Genomic DNA, 11,008 nt, shown 5'->3' on the forward strand with positions numbered 1-11,008 from the left:
AATCATTACATTATATTATACTTTATATATTTATTAATAGTCTTAAATTTTATTTTATTTTGCTATGTACTATAATTTGCTATTTCATCGTTTTTAATTTTATATGTATTATAATTTCTCACGTTCTCTGTTTTCCTTCGTTTCTTTTTAAACAGTCCACAAAAATAACTGAGGGAATCTTTATAGCAGCAAATAACCAAAATAATTCATGGAATAAAAAAAATGACAATTTATATTTGAATTGATAAACTAGCATTGGAAAGAACGCGCTCTAATGTTTCTTATCGTTATAAAGATCTATAGAAACATGATAGAAACTAAACATTTTAATCTAAATTCATCTCGTATTTGATTGGTTGAAACATCTTTTTTCACTCGTCTTCTATTGGCCGATCATTTCGCCTTCTTGTGGTCGATAAGAAATGTGACTGTGTGACTGCAATTTCATCGAAACGCATCTGCCGACAGCTTCTTGACTAGTGTCGATAACGCAGATCGTTACACTTTGATATGTTTCTCTCTATAGTATTTGTATATATAGGTTTCAAGCACGGCGGTTTTAAACTGTTTGTGGAAGGGATCGTTTAACCGTTTCGCCTTCTCGGATATTCCTCGACAGTAAGCAAAATGGCGCCGCTATGGATGGTGATGTCGTTAGCGGTTTCTTTACTTTTAACACCTTTTCTTATGTTTTTGCTTGCTATAATCTTTTTGGCATCTATCGGAAAGTCACTCGGCGTTAGAAGATTATATATAAAATTGCTGCTAACACTATTTGAGGTAAGAAAATGAGTGAATTCAATTTACAATACTTCTCCGGTTAGAGACACATCATGAGCCTATAAATTGAAAACATGATAAACATTTTATGATTTCTTTTCTCCTTGTTTTTTGTAGAAAAGGTACGAAAGATTACATGACCTTTTGTTTTCAAATTCACAATGAAATTTCTAGAACGAAATACGTATTAAACGTAACAATATTGTTTTGTAAATATGAAAAATTACAATTAACTTTGAGGTAGACATTTTGAATTTTATTCATTCATATATACCCGATTTGGTTTAAATGTTAAAATTTGCACTAATTTACAGATAAAATACTTAAAGGTTTATGTATCGTTTCAAAGTGATGGTCAATGAAATATGTGACTACTATTAAACCAAGTATGTTTCATGCATTGTTTACCTAACAATCAACAAGTAGCAGCAATTCAATATTTAATTTCATTTTTTAGTTTTTCCCTAATTTATTTTCGATACAATGAAAACTCTGGTTTCATAAGATATATAAAATTTGGTAGTTAGAATTGTCTTCCGAGCTACCACGTTTTTCTGACAGTTAAGGCAAACGTAAGTTACGCAAAGTAATTATACTTAATTATAAAAACTATAGTATCAAGTTTATTCGTCTGATCATAAATTTCTAACATTTAATCCCATAATCAATAAAAAGCGCAAATAAAATATGCTAATAAAACATGCAAAAATCTAATTAAATATATTGTTACTACATAAATATTCTTTATCATACATATAATATATTTTCAAATCGTGTATTTTAATTTCTAATTTTTATCTTTAGTAAATAAAATATGTTTTTGTTCCGGTTTGTATAAATTATTAATCAAGCTCCCAAATTATCGACTGGTAGAACATCAGTGCAATTCAAAAAATATTTTATTTCTGAATCACTTTTAAATTTACATGTTAACATGATTCTTTTATTCATATTTCATATGAATTATATATATCATGTTGATTAATTATATTATATATAATTTAATATACATATTAGATATATTATATATAATTATAATATTTACATTTAATATAATTATGTATTTAATATATATATATGTTATTAAGATACTCAATTGAAATTAATCGAAGCGTGTTTTGGCGAATCTCTTACGATGTTACATCGTACGTAACGAATTTGTATCGATTTAAAGCCGTTAAATAGCGAAATCCTAATGGAACGATTTGTGCGACTGAAGAATAAAATCCAACATTTCCAAGTTTGCTTTTTAGTATACTTGTGCACATTAGATTTTTGAAAGGAGGAATTTGGCGACGTACGTTCAAATATTTGTCTCGCTAGTCAGAAATACGTGATCGTTATTCTGGTAGCCTCGAAGTTAAAAGAGTCGACTCTCAATTTTTTTTCAATGCCATTCGAATATTAATCGTGTTGAATGGCGTTTCAACGTACAATTCAACGTATTCGAGTATTCTATTATTTCTACGTACTTTATTTGAACAAATACAATGTGTGAAATTGAAATTTGAGTGCTATCATAAAATATAAACTAGCAAAACCATGATTATATTTTCTCACTTTAATCGCATTTTTCTCAGTGTCCTGAAGGTCTAGTTTAGACAAGTTCTGTGGCCGGATTTGAATACAGTGTTAAAATCTACAGGGAATAGTGTATAACAAGTTCAGGGAAATATTCAATCACACATAGATAATAATGGATAAATTCCAATTTTTTTTATAAAATGTCAACTTGAACATAAGTTTTCAAGGTCAAAACTTGTTAATGATGTTTTCTCTATATTTCTCTCTTATTCTATTTTCTCGTTGTCTTATTTATTCTTAGCTTTAACCTAAAACAGAACTCATCACTTTACCTCGTTAGAATAGGAATTTCCACGATTTTGACACAAAAACGAGCATTTTGTTTCACTACGCGCTAGATGTCAAATTATTCAATTTGTAGTTCATAGTCTGTTCGAAGAGATATGTTCAATATTAACATGAAACTCGTACTTACATGTGTTAGGAATAAAATAATTAATCGACGTGAATATCATATGGATATGCCGATTGATAACGTAGATTATCTATATTCTGTCAACATCTTATTTAATTAGAGACGATATACTGTGCAAAAGTCTTGATGATTTATGATTTTATAAGGAAAATCATATATTTTAGAAAATATTTCCATACAGTGTTATATAGAAATGCATTTTTATGTTTTATTATGTTATTTATTTATATTATATAGTTTATTTCGTTAGTAATGCAAAGATTTTTGCATAAGCATGTGTAATTATTCTTCATTGAAATTTTCATTCTCTAGAAAACTAATTATTCCAGTTTATCGGAGGCCGTTCACCGTACGTATGTCACGATAATACGTGGATCTCCTTTGTTTGGAGAACAGACAAATCGGTGACTCTACAGTTTCGCATAACAAACACGCCGAATGAGTAACATGAAACACTATTCAATTGTCGGGCACATCGTCTAGATTTTTTGACATGGCTCGAATGACGTTACCAAAATACTTTTAAAAGTGAATATTAAGCAACATCCCATACAAAAGTATTTGATAACAAAAGTAGTTTGCTAATAAAAGTAGTTAAACTTAAATAAAAATGTTGTATTAAACGAAGTACATTACATTAGCAAACGAAAAACAAACATTCTTTATGTGTTATATAATCGTCAGATCAAGCTATAAATAATAAAATATAGAGGCATTTTACGAAACATCTCATACAATAATCTTATGTATTCCCTACACTATTTGAATACTCGCAAAGATAAAAATTTATCGCAATATATGTACGATTTACAAAATGTGCGATGAATTCTTTCCAAGATATTCTTTTAGTTTTTTTTACAATAATCTTATTGTAATTATATATGCTGGAATATGCATTATATGCAGAATGAGAACGATGACGTTTCTCCTTATTTGTTTATATATAGGTGTGATATGTATGCATATTAATTTTCATTCTTCACGATCTTCTCAATCTTGATCGCGAATTAATTAATGGAATAGATCCCAATATAACGATAACGATGATTATGTAATTACAGGCGGTAGACTGAAGACGCGACGTTCTAATTGAAAGGTTGTGCAAGATGCGTACAAACTCGTCAACCTTTTCTTTGATCACATATTTTTAACATGATTACAAGACAAAAATCGTGACGATGATATGTTTGTAGTTCCTTGAATATGGTGCAGAGATTGAACAATGACGCACCATCATTTTATGGAAGAATTTCGTCCAAAGTTTAAAGACGCATGAAAAGAAGACGGCGTATGAAAATATTTGAATACTCGTAGATATTTATCATGGATGTATGGCACGAACAATGATTCGAAATCTCATAGCATAGTAATGAGACTCCACTGCCTATATTGCTAGCTACATTGGAAAAGCTTGATACAAATTTAGAAAGGTATATAGAAATCGCAAGATATGGAATTATCTTTAACACTTAATATACCCTTAAGATAATATAAATTTTTTACTAAATATGTGTCTGCAATAAATAACTTATAATTTCTATATACATTTTTAGATTTGTTTCAGTTTTCCAATATGATCAGCCGTGTTTCTTTACAGTGCTGATGAAAATTCAGAATGTTTTATATAACACATACAATACATATGTACATATATACGTACATAAAAGTTTTATATCGTAGGTATATTTTATTGAATAGTTTACGATTATGGAAAGACTACGTGCAATAAAAATTGAACTATAATCAATTTAAAAAGAACTTTATACGAACAAGATGAAACATCTACGATCTCGAACCTACATGCGACGCTTACTCCAGCGTAATTATAATAAAATTATTGTATAAAAAGACCAAGAGAACGTATTAAAAAGCGATTGTTCAGACATTTTGTATGTTGTGATAAAAGAGTATTTTATCTTCGTGAATAATCAAATAATTCGTTAAATACATTACATTATTATGCGGAATGCTGTATAAAATACGCATAAAAATCTTTTTTCTATACTATTACAAATCATGGACATCAAGTACAAAGTTCAAGAAATTTGTCTTTTCTTAAAACATATTCCTTATCGATTCTTTTCTCATCAACGTTATCGAATATCGTAATGCTGCAATTAACCACATGATTCGTCGAATTTCAAAAAAGCACGTGTGAGTGCAAGGAGCAAATACAATTTATCGAGATATCCATTTCTTTCGAAACTCTACATTTTGTCATAGATGTAGCAACAAAATTTCGTTTTCAGATATGATTAACGCGATAATATTGTTAGAGAGCTTCCTTTATCAGATATACTACAAGTTTAACTCAATGGAAAATGTATCTTGTCCTTGATGAACTTTCCATTTACGATATATGCCTATCAAAGATTTACCCAAAGAAGAAACATGGATTAGTTAAGTACAAAGTGTACAGATATCGTCAGACGACAGTGTTTTTTTGTTTCTTTTTTATAAAAAAAAAACTATTATTCGTGTGGAAGTAATTTACTAATTACTAATTATATATAGATAACATTATTAATGTTATCTATAAAATAATTCGGATGACTTGAAACATACGATAAATGTTTTCGCCGTATCTTAAAAGTTCCCTTTTTATATAAATATCAAATAAATTCTTTTCTCATTGATATTTAAATAAATTTCCTACAACACTTGTTTATTTGCATCTATGCTGACAAAGATATATACGAAGTGTGTAATTAATAATTTATGTTACATGTTTAATGAAACCTGTCGTTTTTGTTCGAACTTGTGAATGATCAATAGCTGTATTGAATTAGTTTCATTGAACTTAATATTTATGATTTATTATCGATTTGATTAATAAGCTTGGTAAGTTAAACCTTCAAAAAATTTATGAAATTATTCGGTTTTATCAACTAGGAGGACATTAGTCTGCCTGTTTACGTAATTCTTTTACATAATACATATATAATATAGCATAGTAGTATTATTATATAGTATATTTCAAACGCTTTGCATGTAAATTGGGCACTAAATATTTTAATTGCGTCTCCACGCTATAATATGAATTTTTTAGAAAAAATTCTGTCCGAAAAATTTTGTTAGAAAAGATATTTAATTCCAAACTACGAACATTTTTTTATATTTTATAACCTATTGTAATAATCTCTTCCAATAGTAAAACAATTTTTAAAAAGAAACAAGCATAACAAAATAGTCAATTTTACATAAATCTCATAAATAAAGAAAAGAAGCATTGTTTACCTTTATTCTTATTACCGATAACTATTAAAGGATCAAGGCCGGAGTAAAATTATTGTTATTAAAAATATTTGTATTTTAGCCTATATTACTTAGCGTTTTAAGTACTTGTTTCTTGCAAATTATAATCAAATTGATTAATCCAATTGTCTTTCGTGTGTTGTGTAAAGACCACTTTACAAAAAGGTGCTTCATAATAAAAAACGCATTCCTTAGGATCGTTTAAACTTAAATGATTATAGCGTATGTATTGTTTTTATACTTTAGTATGGCAGACAAAACATAGAAAACGTGAAAAGGAAGAATGGTACTTGGAAGCAAAATGACGAAGACACGGATGAGGAGTACGAATCGAGGCACGTCGAAAAGCAGAATGTGCAAAATTGGAAAACGGAGAGTATGCAGAATGGAGTGAGCAGCAGCGTTATAGCCAGATCGACGGATTTGATTTTGGTACCCGAGCCAGAAATGCAGAATCATAAAAATCATTTGGAGGAAACGAAAACAGAGAATTCACAAACACCTGCGACAAGTGCGAGCAAAAACGAGGTAATTTTAATTCTACGTGTTTAGAAAGTCAATATCAAGAAAATATATATACATATCTATGATTACTCGTACAATGGATTGAGAATATATTTTTGTTGCAGACTCTCATACGTAGAGATTCGTTTGAAACCCTGAAAAGGGAGTTCAAACCTGCAATCTGTTTGGATTACATTAAAGCTGGTGTAGAAGCTATTATAGAAGATGAGGTGACATCTCGTTTTGAAGCAGAAGAATTGAAGGTAATTTTATTTCCCTAGACCTATAGATATATATGAATTATTATATAGTATAATGTTATATTTTTTCTAGAATTGGAATTTGTTAACTAGAACGAATAGACATTACGAGTTCATCTCCTGGAAATTAACAGTGATATGGATATGTGGATTTGTTATGCGATATTGTTTTCTTCTTCCCTTGAGGATATTCATTTGTTTTGTAGGGGTAAGTTCATTGATTCTCTTTTAATAATAACTTAATAGTATTTAGAAAAGTTGAAACAAATTGGTAGGATGCATATACACTCAATTAATTTCTTATTTCCACATTTATTTTTATTTTAAGATTCTGTTATATGTTTGTCACGAATCTGTTTTGATATTGTCTGTTTCAATACCAAATATAAATTTAGTATTTGCAACTCGACTAATATCAAAGGTTCCTAGGTACTGTACATTGTAATTGCAACATTTCTTATTGGCTTCCTACCAAATGGTTTTATTAAGAAATGGACATACAACAAGGCTAGTCTCATAGCATTCAGGATAATGTCACAATCTTTATCAGCGACAATTACAATTCATAATCCAGAGAACAAACCAAAACCAGGAGGAATGTGTGTGGCAAATCACACTTCCACAATCGATGTGCCTATCTTATCCACACAGACAACATTCTCCTTGGTAATGAGGCATTACGAAGATATCAATCTTTTGTTTTCAAAATTTGCTGTTGGGAATTTGTGATGATGTCTTGTTGTTTGTAACTAACTAATCTCTGCATAATATGATATCGTTAAAACAAATTCGGAAATTCTGATGTGTTAATCCCCTACATTAATATGATTTATAACTGCCCACTGACAGAATTAAAGTACATTGTTGAATGTTACAGGTAAAATGGTATCCTGTAACTTTGCTTTGCAAGTAAAGCTAGTCAGCATTGATATTAAAAGAAAGATCCTTTCTTAGAGACAAAGCTTGTGATTTACAGGTGATGTGGCTGACTGCATGTACAGCGGTAGTCGGCTATGTTCCAGAGGGTAGTTTCAAGCGATGGCTGAATTACAAAGTCTCCATAATGTGCTTCGGTGTGTTGTCGAGTGCTCTATCATCAGTAATTACGTATCATAATCCGGAGAATCGACCTGTTAGGGGTATTTGTGTGGCAAATCATACTTCACCTATAGATGTTCTGATACTCATGTGCGATAATTGCTATTCCTTGGTACGTTTTTGTCGTTCTTCGTCTAATAAGCTAATAGTTCCAGAATTATTTATTTATTGATATGATAACTTGTCCTTTGTCAACTTTTTGGGGTTTTTTTGAAATTTGCTTTATATTGATTTTATTCTGTTATTGTGATGTTGTAGTTGTGGGATGTGTGCATGAAAATACATTACTCTAATATTATGCAAAAAGCGATTTAAAATATTCAATAGGAAATATTATTCTAGATAAAATTTGCTTTAAACGAATTTTGCTTAAAATTTGCTTTATCTCAGTATCATGTGCACGCGATTAATATTATTCCATAGAAAATATTATTTTAGGTGAAATTTGCTTTAAATGAATTTTGCTTGAAATTTGCTATATATTTATTTTTTTGTAGTTATTATTGTTATTGTAATGTTATTTTTGTTTGCATTGCATAAAAATGTATTATTTTAATATTATGTGAAAGATGATTTATATTATTCAAATTTTATATTTTAGATAGGTCAGAGACATGGTGGATTTTTAGGTATTCTACAAAGAGCTTTAGCACGTGCTTCACCACATATTTGGTTTGAACGGTGTGAAGTTAAAGATAGAGAAGCAGTTACAAGACGGTAAATGTTAATCGCCGTGCTGTTAATATAGTTTCTTTATAATATTAAAATTTTCTTACATACTTTATAGATTAAAAAAACACGTGTCTGATCCTACAAATCCACCGATACTTATCTTTCCTGAAGGCACTTGCATAAATAATACATCAGTTATGCAATTTAAGAAAGGAAGCTTTGAAGTTGGTGGAGTAATTTACCCTGTTGCAATAAAGGTAATTGTGTACGTATTCATGTAAAATGGTATTGATTACCTTAGCTACCTAATTTTATTCTGTTTCTTATAGTATGATCCAAGATTTGGGGATGCATTTTGGAATAGTAGTCGATATTCAATGATACAATACTTATATATGACTATGTCAAGTTGGGCCATAGTATGTGATGTTTGGTATCTTCCTCCGATGTATAGGAATGAGGGAGAGAGCGCTATTGATTTTGCGAATAGAGTGAAGTCTGTGATAGCAAGACAGGGTGGCTTGGTCGATTTACAATGGTAAAATTTTTTAGATAAAAAAAATATTATTCATCATTATATATAAAGAGAAACAATTAAGTTTTTTTTAATTACATTTTAATTACATTTTTAGGGATGGTCAGCTTAAACGAATAAAGCCGAAAAAGGAATTGCGAGAGAAGCAACAAGAAGAACTTAGTAAACGACTTAAAGACGAATAAAGTCGAATATGAATCGTCTCTAGTCCCTCTTTCACGATCGATATAATGTGTGATATTTTGCTTAAACGAGAATATTTTACCTGATGTGATGTTTTATCTTCTTCGTGGACATTTATCTGTGCTAAAAGGGGATGATAGAGCGTATGCATGATTTAATTTGTTTAATTTTACAAATGTGATACATTGCGTTATGTTAGATTATTTTTTATACAATGAAAAATTTCTATAGTAACATTTAAATTCATTACAAGACGATTATTGCAGTATAAACAATTTATCTTAATATTATGATCGAATTTAAATATGAAATATCGCAGGTACCACGTTTGTCAATTTTTAATACCAATATTATATAACGAGGCATTACAAATTTATTATTTATACATAATGAAGTGTTTAATATGGAATGGCCGATAGTGTGTGACTTTTTGTGCGTATGATTGAATGTAGCATCAAACTCATCCTATTTATATTGTTACATTTTTAGAAATGTACTTCACCTCATTATCTCATTAATTTGANTTTTTTTTTTTTTTTTTTTTTTTTTTTTTTTTTTTTTTTTTTTTTTTTTTTTTTTTTTGTAAAAATGATAGGGGAAAATATTACTCTTTATTGTAGTGTAAAAAATAAAGTATTTATTCATATTTCTCATAGAAAGAAATTAGCATATATCAGGGTTATGCTACTGTACCCATCCCCTGAAAATTATTTGAAATGCCATTTATTACAATTTAAGAGCATAATTGAAATATTTCCTATTTTTGTAAATAATATCATCAAAATTTTGAAAAAACGTTCGTAAATTACTGTACAATTAAAAAAAATACATGCTTATTGTATTTTTATGAAAAAAAGTTATAATCTTCATCTACTGTTCTCAAAATATTGAGAAATATTTTATTCATGTTCTAATTGATGTTTGGATTTTAATTAGATTAGAAGTTATATTCTAATAACATTTTAATATTTTGTATATGTTTAATATAATAATAATTTAATGTCTTGTATTTAATATTTTTTAATTCAAATAGTAAAGATTAATTAAAATAATTGATAATTGTATGTTTCGTAGAATATATTTTTATGTTTGATATGCAAAGTTTGCACGTGTTAATAAAAACGCAACTAATTACTCTAAAAAACGAACTACATTCTTAGGTTGTTACAGAAATTAAATATTGTAATAATAATAACATAACTTATTTAGAATGTAAAACTATTGGTCACACGTGCAAGGTAAAGGAGTCACTTAAATTGGATATGAGTTTATAGATTCATCTACTCAACAAGTTATGGCGCTATGTATAATATCACTATTCAATTTTTTATACGAAAAATATTAAGATATATTTTTATGTAGTAATGAATATATAGAGAGATATACATAAACAAAACAACAAAAGGAATATGTGGCTGTCACTGTAATTTTGACAGTAACATAAACATAGTCAACAACAGTATGAATCAATGCTTTATTATAACTTTCCTTCTAACACATATCAAAAGTATTGTGTATATAAATGTGTATGTATATATATGCTAGTCAATAATATACTTCCATCAAATGAATATAAAGCACAAATGAAATTGTTATGTCATCGTGCAATCTGAATTATATGTAGAGAATGTATATTTGATAATTTAAATAAGTACGTTAGTTTCATGCAAAATATGATACCATATGCATGCAAAGTTTATATATAACAGCAAATAACACAAG

General features: G+C 28.6%; 1 protein-coding gene across 6 annotated transcripts; it reads left to right on the forward strand.

Annotated features, from left to right (window-relative positions):
* Positions 1–602: 602 nt before the first annotated feature.
* On the forward strand, positions 603–9,740 carry LOC122575589 (glycerol-3-phosphate acyltransferase 3-like). 6 transcript variants are annotated; one of them, XM_043744703.1, is made up of 12 exons: positions 641–780; positions 1,095–1,166; positions 1,238–1,352; positions 6,281–6,562; positions 6,664–6,801; positions 6,872–7,006; positions 7,228–7,464; positions 7,775–8,008; positions 8,498–8,613; positions 8,684–8,825; positions 8,898–9,106; positions 9,201–9,740. In XM_043744703.1, the coding sequence occupies exons 4-12, from the start codon at positions 6,413–6,415 to the stop codon at positions 9,286–9,288; spliced, it is 1,449 nt and encodes a 482-aa protein (XP_043600638.1). In that variant the 5' UTR covers positions 641–780; positions 1,095–1,166; positions 1,238–1,352; positions 6,281–6,412; the 3' UTR covers positions 9,289–9,740. The 6 variants fall into 6 exon arrangements, with proteins under 6 accessions (XP_043600635.1, XP_043600636.1, XP_043600637.1 ...); XM_043744704.1 differs by having other exon boundaries at positions 1,095–1,352; XM_043744700.1 differs by lacking the exons at positions 1,095–1,166; positions 1,238–1,352 and having other exon boundaries at positions 603–780; positions 9,201–9,306.
* Positions 9,741–11,008: the final 1,268 nt, after the last annotated feature.

This window comes from Bombus pyrosoma, linkage group LG15 (assembly GCF_014825855.1).
Source record: "Bombus pyrosoma isolate SC7728 linkage group LG15, ASM1482585v1, whole genome shotgun sequence".
NCBI classification, from domain to species: domain Eukaryota; kingdom Metazoa; phylum Arthropoda; class Insecta; order Hymenoptera; family Apidae; genus Bombus; species Bombus pyrosoma.